Source organism: Cricetulus griseus, assembly GCF_003668045.3.
Source record: "Cricetulus griseus strain 17A/GY chromosome 1 unlocalized genomic scaffold, alternate assembly CriGri-PICRH-1.0 chr1_1, whole genome shotgun sequence".
Classification (NCBI taxonomy): domain Eukaryota; kingdom Metazoa; phylum Chordata; class Mammalia; order Rodentia; family Cricetidae; genus Cricetulus; species Cricetulus griseus.
In genome coordinates, this window is record NW_023276807.1 from 143,273,025 (window position 1) to 143,289,701 (window position 16,677).

The 16,677-nt window shown below is 46.7% G+C and overlaps 1 protein-coding gene across 1 annotated transcript in view; it reads left to right on the forward strand.

The window, feature by feature from the left end:
- Positions 1 to 524: 524 nt before the first annotated feature.
- The window catches only part of Cracd (capping protein inhibiting regulator of actin dynamics), a 31,428-nt gene continuing 15,275 nt past the window's right edge, over positions 525 to 16,677 (forward strand). Inside the window, exons 1-4 of the mRNA XM_035452647.1 lie at positions 525 to 651; positions 8,317 to 8,481; positions 10,935 to 11,003; positions 16,274 to 16,456. Of these exons, the coding sequence (XP_035308538.1) occupies positions 532 to 651; positions 8,317 to 8,481; positions 10,935 to 11,003; positions 16,274 to 16,456 (537 nt within the window). The 5' untranslated portion in view covers positions 525 to 531. The remainder of the gene's footprint in view (positions 652 to 8,316; positions 8,482 to 10,934; positions 11,004 to 16,273; positions 16,457 to 16,677) is intronic.

Sequence of the window (16,677 nt, forward strand, 5' to 3'; positions counted from 1 at the left end):
TGTTCTGTATTCACAAAATGCATCAAAATGGCTCCAACGTGGATTTCTCGCCCTCGGTTGTATTCTTCAAGCACTGATAGCCCCTTCTTCCAAAGCCTTGCTCTATGTCAGCACTGCAGTCTGATTGGATGTGAAAGAAACACTTATCTATTGTAGAACTGTGTGTTACTCCATCAATACTAGTTGGCAAGATTTTTCCAGAGCAAAGCTGATAGGGACAGCTCATCCAGGCAGGTCCTCTGGTTAAAATTTGATACAAATAAATACCTCTTTCAAAGTTCTCACCCTGAGAGGTACTGAGAAAAATTGTGAGAGAGCCACATTCCCCATTCCCATGGGTCCCTATCATCTCCCCTGCTCCCTGTCTGACCCTCTTCAGGAAGGCGGTGGTGTTGAAGGACTTTCTGAAAAAGAGATGTGGGCAGAGAGCCCCTTGAGTCAGGAAGAACAGAAAACTGAATCTGGAGAAGACATTTATCATCCTAATAAAATGAAGCACGTGGTTTGCATTCCAGGTCCTTCAACTATTCTATGGGAGCGCGGGCATTCTCCCATGACAGTATTTTTATCCCTGATGGGGGAGCAGAAAATGAGCAGACAGTTCAAGCAATGTCACAGGACAACATCCTGGGCAAAGTCAAAACTCTTCAGGTAAGACAGCTTTAGACAACTGGAAGCTCAGAGCCAGAGGAGTCCCCCACCCCCATCCTCTGTGGAGGGAAGTGGAGAAGTCCTTGGTTGGTCCTTGAGGATGGAGTGGGGTGGGTGGTCCAGGGGAGAAGCTTTGAGTTCTGGAATCGGCTCAGTTCCCCTGTGAGAGGCACACTTAACACTGCTGTGCCCACCCACGCTGCTTTTCTTCTCCCCTCTTCAATTGTTGATTTCCTGTTTGACTGAACATGAGAACAAGTGCCTAAGACAAGCTGCTAGGCTCGCTTGTGGAGAAAAAGCTCCTAACCATTAAGTTACCTGAGCTGCCATCAACAGAGTCTGCCTTGTGCACCTTCCATTGTGTGAGTCTCCAGCATGAGATAGATGGGGTGGGGCGAGACTACTCTGCCTGGAAATGTGGCTTCCAGCCATCCTGTCTTAGGAAGAAGCTTGCCAACTCCCTCCCTGCCTGTCACCTGCAGTGGGGGGCAGTTTTCTTACCTAAGGTTGACTCAGCTGGTGACTCCCTAACAATAAAAATGTAGTAAAAAAAAAGTACTGTATTAAACAGGGTTAAAACAGTGAGCCCAAGGAAAAGGAAAAGGAACAATGACCATGGAGTCTCATTACGTAGGGTGGTCCCATTGCTTGGAAGCTTCTCCCCCACCGGGAAGCAATGCCAAGGCAAGCACTTCTCTGGGATGGGAGTGCTCCGGGAGTTTCTAGACTTTGAACAGAGGGCTCCGAGTTCCGGAGTCCCATCTGACTGTAAGTCTACAACAGTGGATGGATGATAAGAAAATGAGCTGGGCGTGGTGGTGCATGCCTTTGATCCCAGCACTTGAGAGGCAGAGACAGAGAACTCTGTGGTTCGAGACCAGCTTGGTCTGAGGAGCTAGTTCCAGGACAGCCAGAGCAACACAGAGAAACCCTGTCTCCAAAAACTAAAAAGAAAAAAATCAAGGCAAAAAACAATGATGACATGAGAAATGATTGGTATAAAGAATCGCTGCACTCAAAGGTAACTTTCCTATTCTTTTCACATGGTCCTGTTTCTACTGAGCACAGGCTATATATTTTATGGCCTGTGTTCATGCAGTCAGTGGAAGGTGATATTTGATAAAGCAGGAAGTAACCAACACCCTGGGACCACACCTAAGCTTGCCTACAGCCACCACTGGCCAAGGCCACATTCTGCCCAGCCTGGCTTGCAAATCCCAGCACTTCCTATGGAGACTCCTCTCTTTGTTCCTGTTGGCTGTGCTCTTACACTTGTAGACCCTGATGAAGCAAGCTGTCACTTTTCACAGGTTGAAGAGGGAGGACAGGAATAGCCAGGGAGAACTTGGACCCACTTCCCTCGGCCAGTTCTGAGCCCCTGGCCTAGCATATCCCTTTTTTCTAAAAGGAATGGTGTGCAGAAATCACTCCATGAAACAGCTGCATTTTACAGGAGCTTAGAGATCCTTTGAAAGGTAGATAATGGCCTGCAGCCTTCAACAGTATCTGCTCTATAACATTTACCACACACCACTCCCACTCTACAAAGTGGGTTTAAGGGTTGTAAAGTGCATGTAATTGTGCAGTATTGAGAAAAAATAGAAGCTCAAAATATATAAGGTAGGCCAGGCTTTGGTGTCGCAGAGGCAAGCGGATCTCTGTGAGTCCAAGACCAGCCTGGTCTACCAGAGCTAGTTCTAGGACAGCCTCCAAAGCCACAGAGAAACCCTCTATCGAAATCATATATATATATAATATATATATATATTATATATATATATATGGTATGGTTTTAAATAATCTGATCTCATAATTAATAAAATGTGAAACCATCAGCTTTCCAGAAATGACAGTACGATTTACATAACAGGGGAGGAGATGGAAGCAGAGGAAAATGAATATTGAGTGTGAATGGTGTCTTGTTTGGACAGCATTCCATCATATGAGGTCTGCTGAATTTTGCTTCTGCTACTCAACTCGGATTCTTCCTTTGATCCCTACAATGATGACTTTGGGGATATCAAAGGCTTTGCTCTTCAAGGTGGGAAATGGGGACCATGGTCAAAGCAAAGGGGATTTTTATTTTTTAAGTGACCTAAGGTTTAACTGAATCACTCCCAAAAGACTATGCTTTATTTTTCAGTCGACTAAGCAGTATGTTCCTGGTAAGTCCCCCAGATCTAGTGACTTCATACACTTGCATGAGTGCTTTGCATTTTCCCACGACAACGTTATGTGGCTGCTGATGCTCAGTAAGCAGCATACAAGAGCGCGCTTGCCTCCGCGTAGACTCCAGCATGGAATGAGAGGGTTCAGCTGTGTCCGAGGCATGTGTGTTTTTATGTCTGGAATTGTCATTGTGTACACATCTATGTTCTTTTGTTTGTTTGTTTTGTTTTTGAGAAGAGGAATGGATAACAACTATTTGACAGTGAATGTCATGGCTAGATGACTAGCCACAACTATTTAAATATTCTTTTGTAATGAATTTTCTCTAGACTATCATTTAACCAAGAAAGAAAAAGAAAATGGTTTAAGACACCATCCAGCATTCACTTAGAACTCACCAACACGGGTGGAAAGGTGTTTGTATTTGGAAAGGTTTCCCCCTAGTGGTCACATGTGTCATAGCAACTGGAACTGCTGTGGCGCTCCACTAACGGGATAACGGAATACAGCCCAGTTGCCCTTCCATGTCTTGAATAGCGTCACTATATCACGGCAAAAATCCCTGTGGCAAACTATTGAGCTTTTTTTTTAAGAGCAAGAGCACATTTTTCCGAGTATAAAAATGTGCACTGCGACATCAAATTTTAATAAACATTTACAGGAATTAAAACAATAGTGTCCCTTTTGAAGGCTCAGTACATAAGTCATTCGCTCCACAGCCAGTAGGATGAATCACTTGAGTGAGTGACAGAACACAGAGCCATGAAAAGTATGTGTCAGGCCTTCTGCCACCATGTGGCCGTGTGACCTTGGGCTGAGTAGTTATTTAATCTCTGTGACTCTCGCTCTCCCCATTTGAACAACAAGTGGCTACATGCGATGGGCAAGCCTGAAGGGTCCTCCAGGTCTTACAGGCTGGAGTCTGTACAAAGCCACTGCTCACTGCTGCACATGGTGGCTGTAAAGTCTATGCACTACAATGACTTTGACATTACCTATAGCTCCCCCACACACAAGCTCAGATCAGAAGGTGCCTCTCTACTTAAGGTCAGACGCAGCTGTGAAGTATGTACCAACTGCAGATGAAACTAGGGGGAGCCTGCGGGGGAGCCTGTCTATGCCTGCAGGTGATTTCTAGAATTGTACCACACTTTGGTTGGGAAATGTCTAGGTTATTTTATGTACCACAGATTATTTGGCATAGGTGTGGGGGGGGGGCTCCATCCTTAATAGCTAATATCTCCTACTGAACTGGATTTCACTTGAGAATTCCATTTGAGGATTTTTGACATCTAACACAGCCACCGAGAGAACTACCTGCTCTTGGCCAGCTCTTCCTAGAACAGTTGTCTAAATCCCTATGCTTTTTTTTCTTTTAAAGGAATTCACTTTTTTGTGATGGGAGTATCTGCAGTTTGCTCAAGAAGACAGCACCTTTTCCCCCTCTGCTGTTTGCTCTTACAGACATGGTTTGAAAAAATGAATGATTGCAGAAAAACAAAATCTGGGAAATTCTAGACACAGGCAGTGCAAAAAGCTGCAGAATAATACAATGTGCTTGGCATTTCCACAGCACAGCATCCAGCCTCATAAATATGGATGTGCATTCCTGTAGCATCCTTCCCAAGCATTCCATATTACAACAAAACAGCACAAACTGGATGAATAAAATATAGTTCCTCTTAGCTCACATTCCAGTCGCAACAGTAGCTCCATTCATAGCCACCAGCAACACACACGCCATCAGTACATGAACCAATTTCCACGTTCCTCCCCAGCTATAACTAAAACGTGCAAAGGCAGAGCTCGTGGGGGAGATAAACTTTGGGGGCAGCTTATAACAGCCTAATTTTCAGTAATTGCTCACTTCTATTGTGGGTCCTCTCATGACAATGCCTGACTGGTGAGCAAATGAAAGCAATAAAAAGGATTTATTCACATACAGTTCATGTGACACCCCACATTACCAGATAGATTTTAGCAGTAATCTTTTAGTTGCCAATACATCTTATAAAATGTCACAGCAGTCCAGCCTCCTTTGAGTCACAGAAAGGTTTGGAAAAAGGACCTGTGGAAAAGGGGGTGTGTCAGGGTGTGAGAGACCCATCCTTAAACACCAGAGGCTCAACCACATGGGGCATTGGGCTTCAAGTCCTGCCACAGCTTTGGCCCAGCAGCTCTTGTCTAAAAGCCACAGGACACTCCTTTATCTGAACACAGAGACCAGCCCTATTCCCAATCACTATCACCATTCCCCTTCCTGCCTCTACGTTCCTGTCCCTCAGCTCCCCAGCCACTAGCCTGAGTCTGTTTTCTCTAGAGAATTTCAAATCGGCTTCTGTTCTAAGGAGCACACTTTAATTGTCAATAACAATAGCGTTATTTGTTTTGTCAGGATGAACGTGTCTGTGACATAAATCGATCCTTTGGCATGCTCGCACACTCCCCTCCCCTCTGCCCTCTGCCCTCTTCCCCTGCTGTCTCCTGAAGGCGCCCAGCTGTTGTAACCACCATCCTGGGCCCATCATTTTCTTCTTTCCTGCACAATTCCTGTCACTGCCACCTCCCTCCCTGTCCACGTCATGTCTTAACGTTTCCCAGCTTGATTCTATGCACCTCACTGACCCTGTCCTTATCCCATCAGCTGATTTCCTTTGCATTCTTCCTTTCCCACCTGTAGCCACAACACTCATTTCGTCTCTGGACTTTGTTTCTGTCTAGGCTGTGATGTTTGCCGCAGTCTTTCTTGTACCCAACGTATCGGGATGAGCCAACAACAGTACTCTAAAAAAACAGCCCTGGTCAAGTAAAGTGGCCTGCTTGTGCTTTTTGTGACGGTGGCAAAACTCCTAATTAAGTGGCAATCCAGTGTTATGCCAGGAAGTGCATTGTGGGTGTCCTTTCCATTGTCGGCATAAGAAATGGCTTTCATCTCCATTGGTCAATGGGCACATTACAGTTAGGAGGACTACAGTGTTCTATAGCACAGTAGGGTAGCTATGGTTAATAATTTATAGTATATTTCAAAATGGCTAGAATAGAGAACTTTAAGCACTCCTAACACAAAGAAATGAAAACTATGTGAGGTGCTGGGCATGCCAAGCATCCTGAGTTGATTATTATATATGATACACATGTATTGAAACCTCACAATAGTCCACAAATATGCACAGTTACTAGTCATCAACTGAAATGGAAGGAAAACTTAGCCAAGTGGCAAATGCCCGTAATTCCCACTCTCAGAGGGTGCAGCAGGAGGATCTAGAGTCTAAGGCCAGCCAAGGCTATGCAGCAAGATGCTGTCTCAGAAAAGAAAGGAAGATTCCCCCTACCCACATCTCACCCCAGAGCACAGGCAGCAAAAGGCCCTGCCAATGGGACTCTCCCCAGTCCACAGAGATTTAGGACAGTCTCAGGCTCATGGGCAACACTCCTAAGGAAGGCTGGGGTGGAAGGCCATGGGAAGCACCCCCCCTCTTCTACCCAGATAACTACCCTGACCCCCAGGTCTGTGGCTGTGACTCAGTGTCCTCCTGTCTAACTCCATGGGCTGTTGTCAGTATGTTGCTTCTTGACCTGCTTAGAGTACATACTAACTGCCGCTTCCTGCTCGACTTGTTTACCGAAGACACCCTTTTTCAGCAACCTGCAAACCTCTCAGGGCTGCTGAAGCTCTCCTTCCCTGGCTGAATGGGGGCTTTGGGTGTGCATTCTTCCTGTGAGGCCAAGAGCCCCGTGCAGGCTGAAATCACAGCAGACCAAACGCGCTCGCAAAGCCCTTGCACCTGATCTGGCATGCTGGGTGGCTGAGGGTGGGGTATGCTGCACAGAGAGGGGAGTCTTGGGGCTCATCTCTGTCATGCATCTGCAGTCTCACTGCTACTGGGCAAGGCTGGGGTGGGGGACGAGCTGGGTGAAGGTGGGTGGGCTTGGTCCCTTTGAGTTCTAAGGGATTCTTTTGCCAAGGATCTTTAGAGAAATATTAAATATGCTGCCTCGTCTCTTTATGTAACAGTCCCTGTGAGAAGGAAATACACAGTCAAATTTATGAGCACTGGTGTGAAGTACAATGACCATAACTCTGGATGTCATCTTAAAAGACCCAGGCTCAGATCCCTTTGGGGCCACTCAACCTTCCCGTGAGCTTGGGCCAGGGCCAGCCACCTCTCCCCACAGGAACCTGGACTTTTTTTTTTTTTTTTTTTTTCAAAGTGACTGGGTTTGTCTTAGTTTGGTTTCCTGTTCCTGTGATAATACACTGACCAAAGGCAACTTGGGGAGAAAAGGGTTTGTTTCATCAAAACAGGTTACAGTCCATCATTGAAGGAAGCCCTGAGTAGCAACTCAAGGCAGAGACCATGGAGGAAGGCTACTTAGTAGCTCACATTCACCTACCCTTCCCATACAACCCAGAACCACCTGCCCCGGGGTGGCACCGCCCACAGTGGGCTGGACACTCCTCCATCAGTTAACAATTAAGAAAACGCCACAGAGGTAGTCCACAGGCCCTTCTGATGGAGATGGTTCTTCAGTTGAAGTTCTCTCTTCCTGGTGCCTCTAGTTTATGTTAAGTTCAGAAAACCTAGTCAGCACAGGGCTGGAGCGGTTGACTGCTAAATCTCTTACTGGAAGCCCCTTTGGATTATCTATTACCAGATTAAAGACAAATATCAAACTGTATTATGTTTAAACCATATGTGGATGTAGATCTCGAACAGTGGTTCTAAGCTGGGGGCAGTTTACCCCCAGGAGACATTGGGCAACATCTGGAGTCAGTTTTCCTTTTGTAATCTGGCCCTTACCCAATCTACTGTTTAAATTATTGTTTATAATCCACTTCTCCCCTTCCTTTGGGTGCGCTTCTAGCCGCCACCTGCCAGGTATCAGCCCTTTCCTCCCCTCCCCCACCCCAGGTTCCCCGACCCTATTTCATGATCAGTAATTGTAGCAAAGAAAGAAAACTGGATCACTCCCATCCCTGGTTTGAAATCAAGGAAAGTCTTGCTTCACCTCTGCCTGTGACCCACTGTGACCAAAGTATGTGGTTTTGATGTGAGGAATCACAAGCTAGGTGAAGGTGTATAAAGATTCACAGGGAATTCAGGCAGAAGGGACCAGCAAATTCATGTTGCCCCCCCCAAGAGTCTTCATTTCTCCCCACGGTTCCTACATTTCTGTATAACTTCTTCATACATTAAAGACTTTATATAGATGGATCAAAAAATTAAAGACACTTATTTCCAACCTTGGTTCAGAAACATGGTCCCTGTACCTACCGGAAGCTGCTGTTATTTCCATCCAAGAGGTGGCTGGAGTTTTGAAAGCTTATGGCTCTGAAGATGCTGACAAGTGGACTCACTTCAGGACTGCATCGAGGTCCCTTGGCATGGCAGGGCCTCTGGAAGGCAGCTGGGCACAACTCTCCCCTGGGAATCTGGTCATGGCTGTGGAGACCGCTTGGATGTTTCAGAATGTCTTCCCCTTGTTTCTCTCCAGCGACAGTTGGGCAAGAATATCAAGTTTGGGCAGCGCCCATCTAATGCCATTCCCATGAAGAAGGCAGGCAGTGCAGACGCTAGCTCAGATGAGGACTTCTTTGTGACCAGTCCCATGGAAATTGTGACTCATCAGGATATTGTCCTCTTAGACACAGAGAACAAAGTAAGTCTCCTCCAGGGGGTAACTGGATTCTGATAAGCCAGAGAGCAGGATGCTGGCCAGGGGACAGTGGCATCCGATGACCCTATAGTCTACAGTGGGGGATTGGAGGGTGGGGCCTACAGTGGGGGGTGGAGAGTGAGGTCTACATTTTGGGAGAGAGGGGAGGAAGGCACAGGCCCTTTGCAGATGTCCTTGCCAGTACCTTCTGCTTATCCTTCAAGGCTTGGGTAGCTGAGGTGACTCTGGGAGATCTTGCCTGGCCTCACCCCCAAAGCTGTATTGTCTCCTCCATACTTCCAAGTTCATATCCCCCATCGGTATCTGTTTGTGTAAAATTGTTTTCTCTCCATCTCTAAACGTTGGCTTTTTCATAGCTGAGACTGCATCTTACACATCTCTTGTCTCCTTGGGACTTAGAGGCTGCCAGCTGAGTAACACTGGCTAATTATTTGTCAAATTGGACTCATTTATGAGAGATGGAAAGAAAGCAGTGGGGGTCCAGTGAGAGTGTCTCACACAGGCCAGCTTGAATTCCCCTCAGCCGGAAAGAAAGTCACATTCCAGTCCCTGGCTGTCTACGTGTGGTGTGTTGACACTTCCAGGAAACACTTGAATAGATTCTGAATTCCGAGGTCTTCCAGCAGCAGAGGAGAACCCTTTGGATAGGAGAAAACACTCAGAAGCCCTCTGAATAGCTAGGGTCTGGGGTTCCCTAGTGACAAGTGGATGTTGAATCTTTCTTAAAGCTTTTTCCATACTTTGCCTATCAGAATTCCAGAATCTGGGTGTTTGCTATTAAAATGGGTATAGCTGTTACCAGCTAACGGGTCAGAAGAGTGGGAATCAAGCAAGACAAGCTGTTAGCAATGAAAAGGGACAGTCCATCTACTGTCACCTCTGCTGGGGCCTGGCTGTGACGACTCCTGGCACCCACATGTTGACACTTGGATGGTGGAAGAAGCAGGAAACAGTGGTCCTTCCTCTTGGATTTTAAAATGCTCTCCCCCACCTCCCAGTATCAGGCAGCAGCGGCTGCAGCCACAGCAAGAGCCATCGCTTTAACACAGGGAATCATGAGGACTGAAGGATGTCCTTGATATCACTTATGATTTCGAAGCAGAAGTGCTGTGGCCTCAGGGCAAGGGAGGCTCTTCGTTCATCAGACCTTGTCTTAGCTGTGGGTGTTACAGAGATGAACAAGATTTGTCACGGGAGGGCCTCTGGTGGTTTACATCCTAATGAGAGGCTGTCACCGAGCACACAAGTCACCATACAGGTAAAGATAACTGATTCACATCAGGCGAAATGCTGCCTGCCGAGAATAAGACAGTATGTAACTCTGTGGAAGAGAGATTGTATTCTCAGATGTGGGCTTGGGAACAGACCAAGGGGTGACAAGATGGAAGAACATTCTAGGCATAGGAATGATCCAGAACAAAGACCAAAGAGAGCAAGCTGAACTTTAAAAGAAGCCCAGGAGGAAGCTGGTCAGGTGTGGCTGGATGGGCATGGGGGGGGAGGAGGCAGATGCCAAGGTCAGATGCTGGAAACCGTGAAAAGGGAAAATCCAGTTTTGAATTCTGAGTTAATAGTGAGTAAGGAAGGGTCTGGAGCTGACTTGTGTCCTTTTAAATTTATTCATTTGTGTGTGTGTGTGTGTGTGCATGTGTGTGCAGGTACACACCATGGCATGCGTGCGGAATTCAAAAGACAATTTTTAAGAATTAGTTCTCTCCTGCCCCTGCTACCTTATAAGTTCTGGGAATTGAAGTCAGGTCATCAGGTCTACACCCACCTACTGAGTCATCTCACAAAGCCCTGACTTCTTTTTCTAAACATCTTTTTAAGTGTACAGCATAGAGTGGGCTGGGCAAGTTGACATACCAGCATGAAGTAGAGGTATAGCCACCCATCCCAAAGGTGAATGTGACCTCCTGGGATGTTTCCAGGGCCAGCCTAGTGTGTCACCCTCAGCCTCCCTGGTCTTTTACCTTCTCAGTACAGCCCTTTGCATGTGGTTCCGGGAGGACCTTTTGTCCTCACTCTCTGCTTAGGAGTCTGGGGTTGGGGGGAGCAGAGGCAGGGTAGAAGGCTGCGAGCAATTCTGAGAGCCCTAAGGTTGGAGCTGTGTGTAACACAGCCCCATTTCCCAGGTGAGGTGACCGCCAAGCAGCCTCTCAACCTTGCTAAGGCCTTGGACTTGAGGCTGGGAGCTAGCCAGAAGGAAATGCACTGAACTCAGGACAAGGAGGATTGTGCCCCTCTGTGGCTCTGTAGTCCCAGTCAGCAGAGTTACCACAGTGATCATTGGTTGCTGGAGAGCAAATGTCCCCCTGTGGAGCAAGGAACCACCCTGGTCAAGGAACCACCCTGGTCAGGCATAGACAGTGCTGGTATTTGTTCAGCACTTCCTGTCCCTACATTTAACTCAAGGGCACTCTCTCCTATTCCAGTCCAGTGATACGCCAAGTTACTCCAGCCCTCTGAATCTACCTGAAGCCGGAAGTGAGATGGAAGAGAAGGTAATGGGATTCGAACTTTTCATTTAGCCTCTTTCCTTTTTTGTTACAAACTGCTGTTTCATTTTCTGTTCATAAACCAGAGCAACCAGGGGTAGAAGTGAAAGCATACATTTCCATGGCAACACAACCGCTAGATTCCAGCCCTGCTTTGAAGAATAGCCATGCTCCCATAATGCCTGGGGGGAGGGGTTAGACAGTGATAGCTTCCCTAAACACAAATGGATCATGCACTTCAAGGCATTGTTCATCTGTTGAGAAGGGCATTCTAAAATGTCTGCCGGTTCTCAAGACTGTAAGGGAGAGTTTTCGGTTATGTACAAATGTAAGAAACAAACCCAAGCCCAACCTTGCCATTCTCTACTTTTGAACACACATGCACTTGCAATGCCCCTTTTATTATTGTGTGTTGGGGGTGTGGGGGGAGGCCGGGGTACACCTATGCATATGCATTGAAAGACCAAAGGGGGAAGTCAGGAGTCCCACTCCATCACTGTCCATGTTGTTCTCTGGAGACAGTAGGGTCTTCTCACTGAAACAGGTGGTCTTTCTGTCTCTGCCCTCCATGGTGTTGGGGTAACAGGTACATGAATGGTCATTCTCTGCCTTTTACATGGGGGGTGGGGTGGGACCTGAACTCAGGGCTTCATGCTTGCCCTTACTTACAAACCATTTCCCTCCCCTATGGCCCTGGGATTTTTACCTTCAACGAAGACCCTTTGTCCCAAGCACATGTCCCATAGGGGCTGAGTTTCTCTGATGAGAATTCTCATCTCTACATGGGGCAGGCCTTCTCTGAAGAAACTGAAGGATGTGACAGTGACCAGCTCTGCACCTGTGAGGGGGTGGCTCTGAACAGTACCACTATCCAGACAGAAATGAGGCTCGGTGGGGATAGCTACAAACAAGGCCTCTTAGGGAATGAAAAAAAAATGCTTAATTCTCTTCAGAATTTTATATCTGTTATAAGAATGACCATTCGTAATTAAAAGCTATAAGACCAAAGGCTGGAAATATCTGTTCTCTACATCTTAATTCACAAATTCATGTGTACTAAGTAGTTTTTGTTGATTATAATTGTGTACAGGTTTGGTCTTTTACCTTTTGTGAATAAATATGGAGGGTAATTGCAGAAATGCAAGCCCTTTGCATGTAAGCCCCACAGACTTTACACATTCAGTGCAAACAGTCTGAAAGCCCAGCCCTGTCCAGCCCTGGCCTTTGTGTAAAGCGACTTGTGGCTCTGAGAGGTCTGTGAGCGCCCCCTATTGCACATTGGCATGGACACACTTTGCTCACCAACCATCTAAATTCTCAAAGTTACAGGTAATGGCTTCCTACCATCATTCAGTGTATCCTCTGACGGAGGCTGAGCCGTGACCACCAACTGCTTTAAACATGTGCAGTTTGTCCAAGGTTTTGTTTGCTTATGAGTGTTTTGCCTCCGTCTATGTATTTGCATCACATGCATGCCTGGTGCCCATGGAGGTCAGAATAGGATATTGGATCCTCTGGAACTGGATTGTAGATTGTTTTGAGCCACTTTGTGGGTGCTGGGAAGTGAACCCATGTCCTGTGTAAGAGCAACACCTGTTCTTTACGTCTGAGCCATCTCTCCAGCTTCCTAAATTATTTTTTGAGACAAGAGTCTTGTGTAGTCCAGGCAAGCCTCGAATGCAATATGTGGCCAAGGGTGAACTTCCTGTTTCTCCTGTCTCCAGCTCCCAAGTACTAAGATTACAAGTGTGTGCCCCATGCAGGGGTGGGAAGTGGTCTTTTAGTGACTGTGTCTTTATCCCAGAGTTGCAGCCTATTCCAGTTTCCTTTGGGCAAACGACACCTGGTTTTTTTTTTTTGTTTTTTTTTTTTTTTCCAGAGCACTTTGCTAGCTTTTTGATGTACTAAGCATTCTATGATTTTGAGTGAGCGTGTCAAAATGTTTAAAATTTTTAACAATATTTAATTTATTTATATTCTTTGACAATTTCATACTTGAATGCATATCTTGATCATATCCATCCTCTCTTCTTCCCCTTCTCTTCTCCCAGGCCCTCTCCCATTGCATCCCCCTTCCTATTCTATGCCCTCATTGAAAAACAACTCACTGAGTCTTATGAGAGCTGCCCACATGTTCATGGGTGCGGTACCATCCACGGATTTTTGCACAATCTACCAGGGACCACACCGCCAAAAAAATTGACTCTCTTTTTTTCCACCTACTACAAATAACTCCTCAGCTAGGGGTGGGATCTCAGGAGCTTTAGCCCCATAACCAGTGACATAGACTGGATTGATCTTGTCCAGGCAACCACAGATGCTATGAGTTCATGAATGAAACATGGATATTATATCAAGAAGACATTTCTCAACCCTCCTCCTTCCCCTCCAGATCTTTCTGTTCTTCCTTCTACCCACTCTTTTACAGTGTCTCTTGATCCTTATGAAGGAGGGAAGACAGATATGAACATCCTGTCTAGGGCTGAGGATGCAACGGCCACTTATTCACAACTCTTTCCCCAGTATGAGTCTCTGCAGGAACCACACTGCCCACTACAGAAAGAATTTGTCTCTGGCCAAGGTTGATAGAGGCACTAATCTATGGGTATAAACATAAATGTTATAGGAAATTTGGCAAGATGACCAGCTAGCAAAACAATTATAGTAAGTTCCCCCTATGGCCTGTGGCCTCCCCAGCCACGGGCTTTTGACCAGGCTTACAGTCCCAGTCATGAATTCTTCTCTGAGGAACAGGCCTCAAATCCATGCAAAAAGCATTTGGTTACTCCCATAACATCCATGCTACCATTACAGTGGCCATGTCTTGCCTGGCAGGTGAGGTTTGTAAAATCCAGTCCATTGAAGTCCCTTTCTTCCCAGTGGCCTGAGCAGCTCCTTCTATAACTATGAAAGCTAACTGGCAGGGAGGAGGTTTCCCAGAAAGTTCCCAATTCACTTCTTGTCACTGTGTTCAGCAATAGGGTCTCACCATCTAGTTATGGTGAGCAACCAAGAGCAATGAAATAAACAGACTGTGTTGATTTAGGTGCCTCCGTGGCCTCCATGGTCAATAATTTATAAGGAGATATCCTATGCCTAGCACTGAGGGTTTTTTTTGTTTAATAACCCATGTTTTCTGGGAACAGCAAATTCAAACTTCTTTTCTTTCAAATCTTAGTTTTTGAATTACCTTACAAAATAGTGAGGTTTTAATTTTGTCTTGTTTTGTTTTGTTTTTCGAGACAGGGTTTCTCTGTAGCTTTGGAGCCTATCCTAGCACTCACTATATAGAACAGAATCTCGAACTCAGAGAGATCCCCCCTGCCTCTGCCTCCCGAGTGCTGGGATTAAAGGCATGAGCCACCAATGCCGGGCTGATACATCTATTCTTTAAAAGATGGGCTCCTCCGTTACAGGAAGACATAAATGAGCATCGGAAGAGATGCACTTGGACTAAGCATAGATGTACCGTATGTGTATTTACGTCTGCATGTGACATCGTGCAGCCAATAGCTTGTTGGTTACAGTGGATAAGTTCACCGGGTACCTTTATAGGGGGTCAGGATGTTATAACTACAGGAGCAAACAGAAATTGAAGCACAAGTAGCAGTCCACTGCACTCCAGAATCTAAAGGAAGCTGCTGTATTCTGTGTCCCACGGCAACCTTCACCACTTCCCTGGGCTTCCTTATTATGAAGTCTGGAAGTGCTGAGAATGGTTGTCTACCATGGGGTTCCCCACAAGAGGAACCTTAGAGACTCTCTCTTGCCTTGCCTCCAGTGCTCCATCTCTTATCTCCAACAATCCCCTTGATTCCAGAATGAACTTGGACCTTCCCACCTTATTAATACTAGGCGCTAGTATTAATTGGGTACCCACTGTGTTCCAGGCACCATGCTGAGGGACTTATCAGAGCTGCCTCTCTTACTCCCCACCATGGACGGCCTTATGAGAGGGGTGCTGTTGACATTTTTACAAATGAAGAAACAAACTCTTGACTACTGGGGTCACCCAGATACAGGTGGTAAAGCCTATGTTTCCAAAATACCAAGGACCACCCACCACTGAAACTGCACTTTCTCAGTCAGGTTCTCTAGAAAATCCTGTGGTTAGGGTAGTTCCAGATAACTCTCCCCTTCTCAGTATATCTGCCTATGTGGCTACCCTGAGCTGGACCCCTAAGCTTATGGGCCACAGCCATGCCCTCCTCCATCTAGTAGCTGGCAGGTAGAAGGAACAGTTCCACCTTAGGAAGGGGATTTACCAGGCCTCTCTGCCCAGAGATTGTCAAGTTGGAACTTGACACTAAGGGCCTGGTGTGCCTGCACCTCCACAGCATCCTTGGCATCATTACCTGCTGAAGCAGCATTGACTTCCTCAGGCATGCGCAGCTGGCCCTCCTGCACCTGGTCCCTGTGTGCATTGCTTTCTTGTCCTGGTGACTCTGATCAAGGGAGACGTGGCAGAGATGTCCATTTATGAGCTTATATTATTTTACTGTGTGATAAAACACTGTGACCAAACCAACTTACAGAAGCACGAGTTTATATGAGCTGACGATTCTGGACTCTGTGATGATGGAGTAGTGTCTAGGGCAGGAAGATGAGGGCTCACATCTTGAAGCAAAAGCACAGAAACAGAGCATGCTGGGAATGGCCCTGAGGCTTTGAAACACACTTCTCCCAGCAAGATCACACCACACCTCCCAACCCTATCCGAATACCACCACTATCTCAGGACCAAGTATTCAAACCTCTGAGACTATGGGGGACATTCTCATTCAAACCACCCTGGCAGTCAAATCCTAAGGGGCAAGGCCATGTGATAGTTCAGAAGAGACAACAGGCATCTGCATGAAGAAGCTAGAGAAGGAGAAATTTATGCACTGCTGTCTGATGGCTTGAAGGCCAGACCAGGTGCTGAATGGACCAGCAGTGGACATGGAGGACACTTGCAGGATATCAAACAGCTGCAGGACAGAGGAGAGGCTAACAGTACCCCCACACACACACACACACATATACACAGGTCTTTGCAGATGCTTTCCCTGAGCCTCTCTTCATCCCCTGGCTCCCCCTCACCCACCTCAGAAGCTAGGTAGGAACTGGCTGTGATTTTGAGAATTGTGTATTGTGCACTGACTTCGATGCTCATTCAAACAACATTCCATGGGCTAAGCCGCAGAGACAGAAGCCAGTGAATACTGCCATGGTGGGATTCTCTGGATGCTGTATTCTGATCCATGCTGACCTTCCTATCTTAATCCATGTTCTAGGTTGCTCCCGTTAAACCCTCTCGGCCAAAAAGGCTCCTCTCTTCTACTGGCACCATTGAAAGTGTCAACCTTGACGCCATCCCCCTGGCCATTGCTCGTCTGGACAACAGTGCTGCCAAGCACAAACTCTCTGTTAAGCCAAAAAACCAGAGGGTGTCAAGGAAGCACAGGTGGCTTGTGCAGGTGCGTGGAGTCTGCCCGAGCTGGTGAGGGAGGTGCCCTTGCTTGCCGGGCACTAATTCTACCTTGATGGCTGTCTGAGGTAGAGCCATAGTAAATTGTAGGTCTCCCTCTATCAGGAACTTGAGTGTTCAGGGATCAAAAGGTCTGCATACCCTCCATGGCCTGAGGTTTATCTTTTGCCTGACAGTTTTAGTCACTCATGCCTGTTTCAGAACCTATGG